This window comes from Gopherus evgoodei, chromosome 16 (genome assembly GCF_007399415.2).
Source record: "Gopherus evgoodei ecotype Sinaloan lineage chromosome 16, rGopEvg1_v1.p, whole genome shotgun sequence".
Classification (NCBI taxonomy): Eukaryota; Metazoa; Chordata; order Testudines; family Testudinidae; genus Gopherus; species Gopherus evgoodei.
In genome coordinates this window covers 23,271,732-23,289,153 of record NC_044337.1, presented here as the reverse complement: position 1 = coordinate 23,289,153, position 17,422 = coordinate 23,271,732, and the positions used below count along the sequence as shown (strand labels likewise).

The window sequence follows — 17,422 nt, the reverse complement described above, 5'->3', positions numbered from 1 at the left end:
GCAGTCCCGGTACTGTTTTCCTCGGTACTGGTCACACTCGCTGCACCGGTCGGTATCCCGTTCGCCGACCCGCTATCGGCACCGTTCCGACATCTGGCACCGGGGCAGGTACCTTGACTCCTGTAGCTCTTCTCCGAGCCTCGAGATCTCGGTCGACCTCCCGACACCGTTCTGGTTGCGGGTCTGGATCTCGTTCCAGGTACCGATACGCCTCCCGATGCCGGTCCCCGGTGCCGAGTTGGGCAAGGTCCGAGTGAGTCAGAGACTCGGCCCGTGCCTTCTTTTAGTACCTCCATGGCCATCCGGACACGCATCCGTGTCATCCCATATGCGCAGATTTTATGCTCAGGACCATGATCCTGATATCATAGCCAGCGGGCGCCAGCCCCGAAGCAGAAAGAGCCTTGGCGAATGCAAGGTGTACTCTGCAGGGGCCCTGCGCCTCTGGGTAGCAAAGCAACAAGCCTTGCTTAGCTGCGATAATTATAGCACCTGGGTGGAGGAGTTTCTCCCTCGAACCTCCCACCTAGAGTTCGCTGCCGTCTTGGAGGACGGGGGAAAGAATTTACCCTTTGTTGGTAAAGGCATCTTCGCGGCAGAGACAGCCCCAGACTGCGAAGCCTGCTGGACAATAGGGTCCTAATGCGTCTCAGCGTGTATACGCTTGCGACCAAACGCAGGCCTTTATGGCCCCAGCCGCCATACTCTGTGCCTAGCCAGAGGCAGAACTCTGGAAAACGGCAAGGCCAAGGTGGTCGCAGACAAACGTCAGGCCCCCTAAAAAGCCAGAGTCGAGGTCCCTCGCAATTACCACTGGGACCAAAGACGGACCTTCCAAGGTTCGTCGGAGGGCGGTGTACCAGTCGCAGGACGGGATCCTGATCCCGCTTTCTCCTGGCATGGCCCCAGTTACTTTTAGATCGCTGGGTCCTGCGCACGATGGAGCATAGGTACCACCTTTAAATTGCTCCAGCCCTGTCCCCCTTCAGCGGACGAAAGGGGCTAGGGGTTTTACTCCCGTTATGCCCTAGTTCCCCACTCGAACACAGGTCTCAGACCTCCCTGGTCCTGCATGGACTCAACCGGTTTGGGATAAGGTTGAAGTTCTGCATGGTATCCCTGGGAACCATTATTCCATCCTTGCCTCCTGGGGGCTACTATGCCGCCCTGGATAGGAAGGACGCGTACTTTCGCAATGCCATCTTCCCTCCGCACGGGAGATGCCTCCGCTTTATAGCCAGCGGTGAATACTCCCGGTTTACGGCCATAGTCGCCGCCTACCGTAGCTATGTCGGATATGCGTTTTTCCGTATTGGGACGATTCGCTTATCCGAGGAGACTCTGACACACAACCCACTCAGCCGTGGGCATCGTCACGGTCTTATTCACAGATCAAGGCCTGATGATTACTACAGAGCAATCCACTCTGGTTCCCACGCAGAGGTTGGGCTTCCTAGGGGCTATCTTGGTCTCCTACCTAGCCGGAGCCTGCTTATCGCAACTGCGGTTTTAGGCGATGGCATCAATCATCTGAGGTCTGAAGGCTTTCCCAACGACCTCAGCTCGTTCTTGTCTCAGTCTCCTGGGTCCATGGTTGCCCGCAAGTTTGTAACCAAACACGCCAAGCTCCGCCTCCGTCCTCTCCAAGTCCGGCCCACCTCGGCGTACCGCTTGGACAGGGAGCCAATGGTCATGGTAGTCACCGTTCCCTCGAACGCCTTAGGCTCCCTAGAGTGGTGGCTAACCCCCTCCTTGGTGTGGACAGGATGCGGTTTCATCCGCCCCAGCCCTCACTGCCCCTGACGGCGGACGCATCATCTCTCTGCTCGAGTGCTCATGGTCACCTCCGAGCTTAAGGCCTTCGGTCTTCTAGGGAGCTGGCATTCCTCATTAATGCCCCAAAAATCAGAGTAGTCCGCCTGGCATGCCAGGGGTTCCAGCGGCAGCTGCGAGGCCGTTGTATCTCGGTGTTTACAGCCAACACAATGGCCAGGTGCTTCATAAGCATTCAGGGGGGACATAGTCCTCCCCCCTTTTTTGTCAGGAGGCCATCCATTTCCGGGTCTTTTGCATGGCCCGCTCGATGGAGCTGGCGACGTCCTTTCTCCCAGGCGTTCGGAACGTCTTATCTCTTTGACTCAGCAGGTCTTTCCTGTCTTACGAGTCATCACTCTGCCCCATGTGAGGCGTCCCGCTTTCCGGAAGTGGAAATGGTTCCTCACACAGACCTGTTCGCTCACCGCGAGTGCAGGAAATGCCAGGTGTTCTGCTCCTTCCAAGGTCTCTCCTCGGAATCGATCTTGGACGCATTCCTGATACCGTGGAACGGCCAACTGCATTATGCCTTCCCGCTGTTCCCACTGGTTCGTTACGTCCTGCTCAAATTCCGCAGGGGCGGAGCGTGCGTCATCATGATCACTCCAGAGTGGTCCAGGCAGCACTGACATACCACGTTGCTCGGCCTGTCAGCCCAGACCTCATCACTCAGGGCAATGACAGGCTTCGTCACTCGGACCTGCAGCCTCTTCGCCTCACGGTGGCTCCTGCGTACCTGAGTTGGGGTGACAGGCAGCCTTCCACCTGGTCAACGTACCGAGCCAGGTGGAAGCGTTTCCTTTACAGCTGCAGTACGCTCGATCTTGCTCCTGCTGAGGTCTCGATCCCCTCTATTTGGCCTGCCTCTGGCCTTCAGCGGCAGGATCTGGCGGTATCATCGCTGAGGATACTCTCAGCAGCCGTCCCTACCTTCCAGCAGGCTAAGATGGACGTTCAGTGTCCCACGCTCTATGGGTTCGAGGTCCCTCAAGGGCTTGGAGCGCTTGCACCCTCGGGTGCGCCGCCCAGCCCCGCCCTGGGGCCTCAACCTAGTCTTGGCCAGACGGGTCTCTGAGATCAGAGCTCTTACGAAGGTTCCACAAAGACAAGGTGCAGTTGTGACCGCACCCGGCTTTCCTCCCTAAGGTGTTTTGGCCTTTCATGTTACCCACAGCTCAACGCAATGGGCATAACCGTTGCACTCCTTGGACATCTGTGGAGTGCTCGCATTATGTTGTGCTGACAGAATCATTTCCTAAGGTGCCCCAGCTCTGCCCCGGTAGCGGGCCAAAGGAGGGCTTGCTTGTTTTCCTCTCAGAGGATCTCATCTTGGGTGATGGCGGACATCCCCACTTGTTCTGATTTGGCTCATATTTCCCCAAGCCACATCACCGTGCATTCTACCAGGGCTCAGGCTTCATCTGCCGCCTTGCTGGCTCGTGTTTCTACCCACGAGACCTGTCGCGAAGCTCCATTGGTCCTCGGTCCTTACCTTTGCTTCGCAGTATGCCCTGGTTCAGCAGTCAAGAGAGGCTGTAGCCTCTGGCTCGGCAGTTTTATTCTGCCACATTTCACTCCGACCCCACCGCCTTTGTAAGGCTTGGGATTCACCTAACTGGAATGGATATGAGCAATCACTCGAAGAAGAAAAGACGGTTACTCACCTTTGTAACTGTTGTTCTTCGAGATGTGTTGCTCATATCCATTCCGCACCCGCCCTCCTTCCCCACTGTCGGAGTAGCCGGCAAGAAGGAACTGAGGAGCGGGTGGGCCGGCAGGAGTATATATGGAGCGCCATGGTGGCGCCACTCTAGGGGGCGACCTGCCGGCCCACTGAGTTGCTAGGGTAAAAGTTTTCCGACGAATGTGCACGCGCGGCGCGTACACCTAACTGGAATGGATATGAGCAACACATCTCGAAGAACAACAGTTACAAAGGTGAGTAACCGTCTTATGCTGTTTGCTACTCACACCAATTTCCCATCAAGCTAGAAAGTTTCAGCCTGGAATTATTTGCATTTTTCTTCATTATTCAATCTGTTAACCAAAGCTTTTGCTTCGGTCAAATTAAGAATAAATACATCTACAGTGACAACGTACAAAGGATGCCTGACAAGCAGCTGCCTGCTATATATCCATACAAAGAAACATTTCAAGCACTGTTCTAGATTTTTAGAAGGGCCCTTAGTTCATTCTTGTAGGAAAGACTCCATTAAATCTTAAATCCAGGCACTTTTCTTATCATTTGACAAAACATATGCAGGTTTCTACACAAACAATCATTGCCCTCTGTGAAGAGGATGTGGCAGCAAATAATGTTTTTAATAAGATGGTCCGACGTGCACATGGGAGGTGTAGTATAACTTTCAAATCTGTTCTTCATTGGAAAGTCATTTTATATGCCAGTTGACCTTAGCATACACTGACATGGCCAACCTCCTCTCTCTCTCTCCCCCCCAAAACAAACAAACAAAAAACCAAAATTCGCAGCAGCAAGTATCTGAGTCCAGGACTATAAACTTGAGCTCACACTGTGACACTAAAAATAGCCGTGTAGACATTCCAGCTTGGGCTCTGAAGCCTGGGGAAGAAATTAGGTTTCAGAGTCCAAGCTCCAGGCTGAGCTGGGGCATCTACATGGCTATTTTTTTTAGCACCATAGCATGAATCCCAGTCTGTAGACCTGGGCTCTGTGATTTGCTGCTGCAGGATTATTTTTGCCAAGTAGGCAGACCCTTAGTGGCAGCTTCAGGATTTGTGAAGGAAGCTATTTATTCTCCTATCGCAAAGAGCATGCCCCAGCAATGGTTTTGAAAATGTGCTGAACATAATTTGGTCCTGTCAACTGTCACAGTTGAATGAATGTTGTTTTTTAAAGCACTGGTTCAACTACCTGTGTTGCAGACATCATCAACTGTCGGGAAAGGTACAATTCCTAGCACAGACCAGGTTTACAAGAACATTTGCAACATCCAAGTCCCCACAAAAAGGCCTGTGTAATATGTAAGGGTTTAACTAATGCCGGTCAAAAAGCATAGAGCCCAGATAGCTATACTTCTCATGGAGATTGGTCTCACAGTATTTATAGTCTATTTATGACCTCTTATTTTGTTTGCAATTCCCTTTTATTTTCTATCTCACAACAATAAACTAAGTTTTAACTTGAAAAGTGAGATGGGCTATGGCGACTATTGTGTTGGGGTTGTCTGGTCTTGGATGACTTGGTGGGAATCTGAACCTGAGCTTGTGGAGTGTGAGGGAGGAGTACCGTTAACAGCCTGTCAGCAAGTGCACAGAGACAGTGATACTCTTCCCAAAAGCAGGCTGAAGTAATTGAGGGCACAGTGAGAGCTGAATAACATAAGGAGTTCCAGGCTTCGTTAGGGCAGGGACTGTCTCCTTTTTCAGTACAGTATCAAGCACATTGTGAGCACTATATAAATAATTACAAAAGCTATGTTAAAAGAACATTGTTAAGGTTGCAAAATCAACTCTCAATCATTAGGAAATGCAAGCTTTATGCAATTTTAATTTGGCCTCCTTGTGCGCATGCATTATGATATAATCTTTGTCTCCATGATTCATAGACTCTAGCACTGGAAGGGACCTCGAGAGGTCATCGAGTCCAGTCCCCTGCCCTCATGGCAGGACCAAATACTGTCTAGACCATCCCTGATAGACATTTATCTAACCTACTCTTAAATATCTCCAGCGATGGAGATTCCACAACTTCCCTAGGCAATCTATTCCAGTGTTTAACTACCCTGACAGTTAGGAACTTTTTCCTAATGTCCAACCTAAATCTCCCTTGCTGCAGTTTAAGCCCATTGCTTCTTGTTCTATCATTGGAGGCTAAGGTGAACAAGTTTTCTCCCTCCTCCTGATGACACCCTTTTAGATACCTGAAAACTGATATCAGGTCCCCTCTCAGTCTTCTCTTTTCCAAACTAAATAAACCCAATTCCTTCAGCCTTCCTTCATAGGTCATGTTCTCAAGACCTTTAATCATTCTTGTTGCTCTTCTCTGGACCCTCTCCAATTTCTCCACATCTTTCTTGAAATGCGGTGCCCAGAACTGGACACAATACTCCAGTTGAGGCCTAACCAGCGCAGAGTAAAGCGGAAGAATGACTTCTCGTGTCTTGTTTACAACACACCTGTTAATGCATCCCAGAATCACGTTTGCTTTTTTTGCAACAGTATCACACTGTTCACTCATATTAAGCTTGTGGTCCACTATGACCCCTAGATCTCTTTCTGCCATACTCCTTCCTAGACAGTCTCTTCCCATTCTGTATGTGTGAAACTGATTGTTCCTTCCTAAGTGGAGCACTTTGCATTTATCTTTATTGAACTACATCCTGTTTACCTTAGATCATTTTGAATTTTGACCCTGTCCTCCAGAGCAGTTGCAATCCCTCCCAGTTTGGTATCATCCGCAAACTTAATAAGCGTACTTTTTATGCCAACATCTAAATCGTTGATGAAGATATTGAACAGAACCGGTCCCAAAACAGACCCCTGCGGAACCCCACTTGTTATACCTTTCCAGCAGGATTGGGAGCCATTAACAACTACTCTCTGAGTACGGTTATCCAGCCAGTTATGTATGATCACATACTATGCCACATTTTAAGAAAAGCTTCTGCAATTTGGCTTTTTTTAAACTGGCAACACAACTAAAACTTGCCTGTTAAGTTCATGCGGCTCCTAATCACTCCCCTTTTCCATTTCTATTTGGCTTTGCACTGCTCCATGTTAATTTTACACCAGGGAATGAGGTGAAACTGACAAGAGGGGGCACAGGAACTGGGGATGTTGTGAATAAAAATGTATGTACTGAAAAGTGCCTACTTAACCCTGATTGTGACCTCCAGTAGAGATGCTGCCAATCCTTCAGTTTTAATGCTGAAAGCCATCTTCACTGTGTGATTGGGGAGGAGTGTGAATTAAGAACTGTTTCTGTTCACGTAAATTCATATAAATAGTGTCATACCAAATGCTCCATAGTCACAGAACAATGTGGGATATATTTTTACTCAAAAATTAGTCTTTACTCTTTCTGACCTGCCTTAAATGTTGTGCTTGAAACAATATATATTCAATTATAATAGCCAAGTCAGCCTAAGTATGCATATCATGCATAAGAATCACAGGAAGAAGTGCATGTTAAACACACTTGCTGTAGGAACATTCAGACTAATGGCACCACATAGTCTGCCACAAAATAGCTACCTACAATTCCTGAAATAAAATACAGTGGAAATACATATCTAATAAGTAGTGGCCAGAACTCTGCTACTGGTTAGATCAAGCATGCACCCATCAGTGGCTCTGCATGCTTTTGTGCTAAATATTTTTTTCCATTTTAATTAGTTTTTGACATTTCACCAGTAAATGTGTTGCAACCAAAAAAATCAGCAGGTGTATTTGACCACTTAAAGAACAGGAAATACAATGATAGTTAAATAAAATTACTGCTATTGAGAAAGAACAGATAATTGAATCAAAATTTTATTTTATCATCTTAACTTCTGTGGCTTCGATCAGGATCCATAAATCTCAAGAAACTGGAGTCTATGCTAATAGCTTTATTATATTCTTCTCTGTGACTTTTCTCCACATTCTTAGCAAAAGCCTATGCAGTGCTTGTAAGTAAGGAACCAGCAGAGATAACTAGCGTTTTAAGTGAAGTGCTAGGAGCCTGAAACATGTAAATTTAAAGGAGGTTTGTTCCTCTGTAGATGATTTAAATGTTAAGTACATGCCCATGTCGGGGATACACGGAATGGAATCTAAAAACTATTATCTCCTGTAGAAATGAACCTTCAATTTACTCACTGCACAGGAAGGGCAGATTCTAGTCATTTTCACTGCCAGCAGGTGCCCTTTCTGTGCATAATAGGCTTTGCATGTGTAATTAACACATGAAGCTGCTAATGCCAGTTTTTCCTTCAGGTACATGCTGCTAGGAGTTTTCAGGATAACAGTGTGGGCCACAAGAGGCTTTTACACTGGGTTTGAAGATTAGGTATTCATTGACTTCCTGACAAAGACATGTTAAAAGGGGCTAAGACCAGACTCCGCAGTTGGGAGCACAGGTGTGCACAAAGCAAAAACATAGGCCATGTACGAAAAGAAATAAAGATGCAAATAGCTGAACCAGACTGAATTGACTCTTTCACAGCATTTCAGCCTGTGACTAAAACGAATGAACAAGCTAGGGGGCTAAAAGTATGATTTTAAAACCTATAATTATCAGGAAGACTCTAATTGCACATTCACAAACACAACAACTCATTATCTTAGCCTGATGTGAACTTTAATTAGAGTAGTAATCACACACTGTAATTGTCTGAATAAATCAATTTAGCACCAATTTATGTGCCATAAATATGTTTCCCAAAATAATTTCCATCTATTTTGTAACTGTGTGAACTCAGAAAGGTGATTTTGGCCATGAAAACTAATAAATCCACTTCTTACTGTCTACTCCAAAGCTGTATTTTTACTTTATGGGCCTTTGCAATTTCGGGGAAATGAACTGGACTTGACTTATTTTTAAACTTGAGGCTTTAATTTTGATTAAATTTTAACTTCAGTTACTGTCTGGTTCTTTACTTTGCAGCTGTGACATAAGAATTTAAAAGAGGAGAAACTAGAGCAGATGGTAGAGAAAAATAAAAGGAGCCAGACATCTCCAGCTTTTGTAAATATCTGAAAACATGCTTGTGGCTTCCATTCTAGTAAATGTTTCACATCCTAACTCAAAAAGTATTGCAGCCAACATGGGAATTATTTACTAGTCCTTGTCGTAATAGATAAAGAACAACTGATCACAGAACAAAAAATTAATGTTATCTTAAGTACAAGTGATCATGACTTGATCACACTTATAATGTGTAAGCAGAATAAAGTCCAGACCAGCAATGTATCCTTTGAAAGGGCCACTTTCACAAAGCTGAAAACACTTATGAGCCAAATAAGCCGGGAGGAAGAATTTAATCAGAAAGATGTGAATGATAATTGATAATAATTTAAGAACACCTTACTTGATGTCCCAAAATTCACACTTGAGGAAGGAAGATGGTGCTGGTTTTTTGGGGGGTTGTTTTTTAAGCTCCGTGGCCCTCAAACTTTTGTATTGGTGACCCCTTTCACACAACAAGCCTTTGAGAGTGACATTCTTATAAATTAAAAACACATTTTTTATATTTAACACTATTATAGATGATGGAGGTGAAGTGGGGTTTGGGGGTGGAGGCTAACAGCTCGTGTCCTCCATATAATAACCTTGCAACCCCCAGTTTGAGAACCCCTGCCTTAGCTGGAGCATTCACTTCTCTCTTTCACATCTGCACCTTTCTAATTTTCCTCTTTATAAGAGAGTCAAGGCTTCATCATTGCCTTCCTTTCTACCTCTGGAAGAATTCTTCAAGACCAAAAAACCCCCATTCTTTTATGTTGAGCTAAATATCTATTTCATGTGCCAGTGTACAGAGCTGAAAATTCCAGAAATCTCTGCTTATGGCATAAGAATCTGTCTGTTCCAACAAGATTACTGCTTGTACTGAAGAAGATGGAATAGAGAGACCATTGTGCTATTAACTTATACCAGTGATGACTTCAGTCATGTGCTCCTTGCCAGTTAGCTTCCAGCTTTAACTCTTACTCATGGAGAGAGTGGTAGTGAGGTCTGTTTTTTGGTTATGAGCAGTTTTGCTGTACCTTCTCCACTGGGAAAGAATTTAAGTTCAATATGGTAAACTTTTGAGGTTCTGCCAGCTTTAGATTTTATATCTTCATGCCAGATTCCTCTTCTGTTGGAAAACAGAATGATAAGGGAGATGTTTGAACCAATATTGTTGAGATCAGTGGCATAGCAGCAAATGACGAGAGTACCTGGGCCTGACATGCTGATGTGTATAGCCAGTATGTCTGCACTAGCATCTGTGGCCCATGTCTCTGGCCAGCGTGTCTCTGAATAGCAATCAAGTGGAAGTTACCAATATTTTTATATCAGTGAAAGAATCGTGGGATGGGTTCTTGTTTTTTGTTTTTGTTTTTTTGTTTCTGCAATTTGCTCCCTGGTGCCATGACCTGTTCCCACTGGAAAATTACCCTCTTCTTCCCCCCTTATTCCTCCTTTTGTGTTTTCTTTCTCCTTTAACTTAGCCTGGAGGGAGAATCTGTCTAAGCCTTATAAAATGGGCTGGTGTCTCTTTGTTGCCCAGAATACAAGGTCCTTGATTGTGTCGTGGGGGCTCTGCCAAAGAGAACAGCATCTCTTTTAAGGTGAATAAACCAGCTTTTATAACCCTTGATAGAGTAGTCAGCAGCTGGTATTCCTGCATATTTTTACCCAGTAGCAAGTTGAGAGCCACCTTTTCAGACCACTCTGCAGCAACTGTGGAACAAGTGTATTTGTTAGTGTGCAGTCTTCTTTTTATGCACACCCCTTTCAAAATCCCCACATGGTTGAGATTTGCTCCTTTATCTGGCCAGAGAGGATAATCCCTGCTGATCAAGAGACTGAGCTCAGACCTTAAACTCTACTTTCCTGCACAAACCTGCCACTAGATGTCTTGGGCCAAACTAGTACATCCCTGTGCTTGCTAAATGCCCCCAATGTAATGATTCTTTTGGTTCCTTTGTTGCAATGTTTTCTAGGTTCATCTGCTTGAAAATTAAAAAAAATAGTGTTTCTAATTTGCATCAAATAAATAAAAGTTTTGGGCTAGTTTCTGCCACCCTTCAATGAATAGTTTCATGGGAAATCAGTGGGACTGCTTGCAGAGTAAGGGTCTATTCAGCATGCGTAAGGGTGCAGAATAAGACTATGTTTATACCTAGGGTAGGACATAAATAGAATAAGTTTGATCTCTGACTTGTGATGGTAACTACTCATTTCCTTAGAATAATCAAGCAAAGTTGCACAAATCCCTAGGTAGCTGTAAATTATGTATCTTCTTGATGTCCGTCATTTTTAAATTTCATTTTGTCTTGAATGGCAGTATATATTTTTTTTAATTAGTACTTAAGCAGAAATGTCCTTCTATTTCACCTGCCTCTCTTCCAATTAGTAGTTGCTCACCTCTTGGGAAAATAATTAAGGGGTCTGTATCTAGCCAGAGGGAAGGAATTAAACAAATTGTAAAAATGCAGTTACAACGAATGAGCAATATGAAGCCATTAAATACACAATATCCATATTCATGCTTACATATTGCTACTCTTATTATTTGATATTTACCCGTACAACTTGTTTGATTATAAATAACCCTGTTCTCCTTTGAAAATGATACAGCAAACAGTAAGTCAGTGGCCAATCTTCTTTCTATGCCAAAAAAAGACCCAGGCATTCATATTGCTTAAGCAAAAAGTGTGGTTGGAATTAGTGCTTTGTTAATCTGGGATTTAATAGGTATTGGCTGCCATCAAACATCTCTGTGCAATTGGTATTCATGACTGTGGGACTGGAAGAGCAGGATGTCCCAAAGTAGGTGAAAAATGAAGTGTGAGAGAAACTGTTGTGTGTCTGCGTCATGTGACTTTCGCCCACATGCTTTGATTGTTGTATGTTCTGTATCCACAACTAATGCCTGCTACCAAAGTTCACCATATACTTATGAGTAGGGTTGGTAGAATTCAATTTTTTGTATATAATTTGGACAGATATCTATATTTATTAGCTTTTTTCAATTTTAATTTATTTTAATTTTTCAGAGTAGGGTGATACACAGAAGTTTCTCATCTTCTCTCCCCCTCTGAACCCTCCACTTCTCTCAGTGATCCCATCCCATATCTTGATCTCCCTTGTTATCCGCTCTCATCCCTCCTCTAACTGTTCTCCTTAACCTCTCTCTCTCCCCTCTGGCTCCACCCTGCCCCGTCATAATTAGGGCCGTACCAAATTCATGGTCCATTTTGCTCTATTTCAGAGCCAGAGGATTTTACATCTGAAATTTCAAGGTGTTTTAAACCAAAAAGGTAACTGGAGTTGGGTCTGTTCTTCTCTCCTCCCCGTCTCCCCGAGCAGCTGTGCAGTTGAAGAGGAAGTCTTGTTCGTCCCCAGGCTGGCTGGGGCACCCCCAGCAGCAGTGGGAGATCGGACCCACATCCACAAGCCTCTTCCAACTACAGGAACTTCTGGGGCTGCTGCACTACCCCAGAGCTTCCTGTAGCAGGGGAAGGCACTCCAAAGGGGGTCTGATCTCCCGCTGAGAATGAGAGCAGCCATGCAGGGGATGGACAAGTCCTGTCCCTCGCCAGCCCAGCCAGGACTTGCAGCTGGAAGCCCCTTGGCGGGGCTCTTATAGCAGCATGGGGAAGATCAGATTTCATGGGGAAGGGTATATTTCACGGTCCATGACACGTCTTTCACAGTTATGAAATTGGAAGGGTCCTACTCATAATACAAGCACACTTCAGTCTCTCCTATCTTTAAAAACAAAAAACAAACCAAAAACCCCTCATCCCTAACTGTGTTTGCCTCACCAGCTACTGCCCCATGTCCATTTAGTTTCTGAGCTCATTGGAACATGCTGTTCAGTCTCCCTCTGGAGTTGCTGTCCTCCAGTTCCATTTTAGACCCCCTCCAATCCACTTGCACGCCACTGAAACTACTCTCGCCAAGCTCAGAAACAGTAGTTCATCCTCATCCTCCTTGACCTGTCAGCTGTCTTTGATGCAGTCAGTTGTGCTATTTTGTCCTCCCTTTGCTTCGATATCTCTGTCGTCTTCTGGTTCTTCTCTTGCTTTTCTAATGGCTCCTTCCGTGTCCCCTCCAGAGGATCCTCCTCATCCCCCTTGCAACTTTCTGTGTGGGTTCCACAGGGGTCTGTCTTTCATTCCATTCTCTTCTCCCTCTAAAATTTATCTCTGTAATCGTATCTGCAGACACCAATTCAACTACAACCTCTATGGTAAGGACTCAGATCTACCTCTGTACTCAGACCTGTCTCCATCTGTCCAAATTCAAATCTCAGCTTCTCTCTCTGTCATGTCCTCGAGGATGTCAGTCAGATTAAGCCCAGCATGGCTAAAAGAGAACTCTTAACCATGCCTGCCTCAGCCCTCCACGTCACCAAGCCTTCCTTGCTGCTTGCTTTCTCAGCCGCTATGGACAACACCATCATGCTGCCTGTAACTCAGGCCCGTAACCTGGTCACCATCTTGGACTTAAACCTTTCTCTAGGTCAGGGGTCGGAACCTTTCAGAAGTGCTGTGCCGAGTCTTTATTTATTCACTCTGATTTAAGGTTTCACATGCCAGTAATACATTTTAACGTTTTTAGGTCTCTTTCTCTAAGTCTATAATATATAACTAAATTATTGTTGTATGTAAAGTAAATAAGGTTTTTAAAATGTTTAAGAAACTTCATTTAAAATTAAATTAAAATGCAGAGCCCCTCGAACCGGTGGCCAGGACCCGGGCAGTGTGAGTGCCACTGAAAATCAGCTCATGTGCTGCAGGTTGCCTACCTCTGCTCTAGATCCTCACATCCAGTCTGAATCATGCCAATTATTTCTTCATAATATTTCTAACACACAACTTTCCTGTTCTATTCACACAGCTAAAATGCATATCCAGGCTTTCATCATCTTGTGTCTTGATTACTGCAGCAGCCTTCTCTCTGGCCCTGAGAAATGCAACCTGGACTCATTCATATCCATTCAGAATGCTGCTGCAAAGCTCATTTTCCTAGTCCAAGGGTTCTGAAACTTCATTGCAACACGACTCCCTTTGAACAATAAAAATTACTACGCGACCCTAGGACGGGTGTACGGGGAAGGGGCAAAGCTGAAGCCCAAGGGCTTCAGCCACAGGCTGGGGGTCTATAACCTGTGTCCTGATGCCCAGGGCTGAAGCCCTCAGGCTTTGCTCCCGGGCCCCAGCAAGTCTTAGCCAGCCCTGGCGACCCCTAAATGGGGTTGCGACCCACAGTTTGAGAGCTGTGGCCTAATCTGTTGTTTTGACCATGTTACCTCTCACTTTGAATCCCTTCCCCTCGCTCCACCTTCTTTGTTGAATCAAACATAAGCTACTTATCTTTACATTCAAGGTTCTTTACTATCGCCATCCTACGTATCATCTCTCATTCACTCTCTAGATCTTGACTTCCTTCTCCAATTGGCTCACTGTGCCAGCTTCCATCACTCACTTATTAAATTTTCAAACAAGCATCTTCATGCCTTCTCCTGTGCTGCTCCACATACTAGAGAGGAACTCCCTGTAAACCTCTGTAAAATTAACACATTATCCTTCTTCAATCCCCCCCCTTTAAAACTCCTTTTTTCCATGACACTAATGTCTGCATCCCTCTGTTGTCTCTTGTCTTATAAGTAGATTGTAAGCTCTTTGGGGCAATGACTGTCTTTTTGCTTTGTGTTTGTACAGCACCTGGGCCATAACTTGGGCTCCTAAGCAGTACAGCAATACAAATAATAGCATATTACCTTTTAAATCTGATCACTATAACCCCACACCCCCGCACTATAACATGTTTAAGTGCTGTTTCTTTTAAATTAGATCCCTCATATTAATAAATTGGTTAGGCAATCTATCACCTAGTTATTTAATTCCAATTTTTTTAGGCTATATCTGTTCTACAGCTTCTTAGCATCTCACTTGTTGGCACCTGATTTCAGCAGTTCTGGCATTCTTATTAAATATCTTATTCTCCCTAGTCCATTTGTTGATTAACTGTGGAAGATTGAAAGATTAACATGATACAATTAATTAACTTTTTACAGATTTCAGTTTTTCTATGATCTATGACAGGCTGTACTTCTGGACACATTAATAAATGTCCAGTTTTCTGGAGTAGTGCACCCTTCCTGCTTCCTTTCATTACTTTAGCCAAAGTTCCACTAGATGAGATGTTTGCAGTCTTAAGACTTCCTGCTGAGGTTCAGACTTCGTATTTTTGACATTGAAGCTGTTATGTTCTCGAAGCTACATAATTAGAAACACATTCATTTGAGTGTATGCTGGAGAAGACTGGGACAGCACAGTTACGCACACAGGGAAGTTGAGCGTTTGTGCAGTTTGCAGTTAACTGATGGTTTACACTTTGAGTATAAGATTGTTGGGTATTTCCTTGCCCCTGGAAAAGAAGCAGTATGTGTAAAGGAAATATCTATTTCCTCCAATTAAAACATACAAAATGACAAACAAATACTCTCCAATTTGAATTTCCTATGTAAGCCTTGAACTTTACTGTGTACACTTGTAATGTGGCAAAAGCTGCAACAAGAGTGGTATCAAACATACTGCTAACTTGTAGCACTCCCAGTGAATCATGAACCCCAGACAACTTTAAGTGAGGAGTTACTGTACCTCATCAAGTGCACTAAATGCCCCAACAACTACTTTGTGGGTGAAACCAGACAATTACAATGCTCTTGAATGAATTTATTCAGAAAATGGGTTTAAAAAGGCACTAAGTCCGTTATACCAATGGATGCTTGGGGCAAAATTCTGCACTTAGATATAGGGGTGTAACTCTCATCAGTCACACAGAATGTTAGCTCTTTGATGCATGAGCTAATGTACTCCATCTTTTGTTCTGTGCTAAGCACATTTGTCAGCACTCAACAAACAGGCTGTTATAGCTCCATCAATGGTTATTAGCCAGCATGGGCAGGGATGGTGTCCCTAGCTGCTGTTTGCCAGAAGCTGGGAATGGGCGATGGAATGGGTCACTTGGTGACTACCTGTTCTGTTCATTCTCTCTGTGGCACCTGGCATTGGCCACTGTCGGAAGACAGGATACTGAGCTAGATGGACTGGTTTCTGCTGTTTTCTATAATATGGGAGTCTGTATGAGGATCTGTTGAATTCAGCAATAAATAAATATTAAAATGCTGTCTTCTTGGCATACATTGGCCAAAGGATCAAGAGCTTGTCCTATTGCGTGATGTATATAAGTAATTTAACCACAGTGTTTCATATGGGCAAACCTCTCTAAATGACATTATTTGAAGAAGAGTGAATCCACAGATGTCCATGGTGTCATTCTGGATGTATTCATAGTAAAATAATATGTTTGGTAGCTTCCCTTCTTTAACTGATATTTTTTAGTAACAACAACTTCACCTTGCAAGCTGCAGTGGAAAATTATTAAATTAGAGACAGTGGCTTTCAAATTAAGAGATAAGTCTTCAAAATAAAACTGACATTTTTCGGCTCAAATGGAATGTTACATCTGGATTTCTATTTTTAAATAAAATGTAATCCTGTGTCCCTGTTATCTGTATTACAACTGGCTTTTGTAAGTGTGTGTTAATAATCTCCAGCATTATTTAAATATAAATAAGCTATTTGTTTCTCTTCACAGTGCCCCGATGCCCTACCTCATTGGAATACATTTAAGTTTAATGGAGGTAAGTCTCTCCTCTCGTCCCTCAGAGTAGTATGTATTTCTGTGATTTAGGCCCTACTCCTGTAAACACTTACACACATGCTTCAACATCTTGATTAATGATCTGGATGATGAGATGGATTGCACCCTCAGTAAGTTTGCAGATGACACTAAGTTGCGGGAAGAGGTAGATACGCTGGAGGGTAGGGATAGGGTCCAGAGTGACCTAGACAAATTGGAGGATTGGGCCAAAAGAAATCTGATGAGGTTCAACAAGGACAAGTGCAGGGTCCTGCACTTAGGAAGGAAGGATCACATGCACTGCTACAGGCTGGGGACCGACTGGCTAAGCAGCAGTTCTGCAGAAAAGAACCTGAGGATTACAGCTGTGTGCCCTTGTTGCCAAGAAGGCCAACGGCATATTGGGCTGTATTAGTAGGAGCATAGCCAGCAGATCAAGGCAAGTGATTATTCCCCTCTGTTTGGCACTGATAAAGCCACACCTGGAGTACTGTGTCCAGTTTTGGTCCCCCACTACAGAAGCGATGTGGACAAATTGGAGAGAGTCCAGCAGAGGGCTATGGAAATTATTAGGGGGCTGGGGCACATGAGTTACGAGGAGAGACTGAGGGAACAGGGGTTATTTAGTCTGCAGGAGAGAAGAGTGAGGGGGGGATTTGATAGCAGCCTTCAACTATCTGAAGGGGGGTTCCAAAGAGGACGGCACTCGGCTATTCTCAGTGGTGGCAGAAGACAGAACAAGAAGCAATGGCCTCAAGTTGCAGTAGGGGCAGTCTAGGTTGGATATTAGGAACCACTATTTCACTAGGTGGGTGGTGAAGCACTGGAATGGGTTACCTAGGGAGGTGTTGGCATCGCCATTCTTAGAGATTTTTAAGGACTGGCTTGACAAATCCCTGGCTGGGACGATTTAGTTGGTGTTGGTCCTGCTTTGAGCAGGGGATTGGACTAGATAACCTCCTGAGATCTCTTCCAACCCTAATATTCTATGATTCTGTGATTCTATGCTTAACTTTAAGCACATGATTGAAAGTAAACATATGCCTAAATGTTTTCAGCACTGGAGCCTAATTTGATTGCTTGCACACTTCTGGAAAACTCATGACTACACTTTGGATACTATTTTCAACCCAGTGATCAGAGTCCAGCACATCTGTGTGTGTGTGTGAGAGAGAGACACACAAGACAGACAGACAGACATAATGTGAACCCTGTTATTTC

General features: G+C 44.5%; 1 protein-coding gene across 7 annotated transcripts in view; it reads left to right on the top strand.

Annotated features, from left to right (window-relative positions):
- The window catches only part of DENND1A (DENN domain containing 1A), a 363,245-nt gene that overhangs the window by 195,618 nt on the left and 150,205 nt on the right, over positions 1 to 17,422 (top strand). For all 7 annotated transcript variants that reach the window (XM_030535509.1, XM_030535510.1, XM_030535511.1 and 4 more), the window contains one exon: positions 16,157 to 16,202. In XM_030535509.1, coding sequence (XP_030391369.1) covers positions 16,157 to 16,202 — 46 coding nt within the window. The remainder of the gene's footprint in view (positions 1 to 16,156; positions 16,203 to 17,422) is intronic.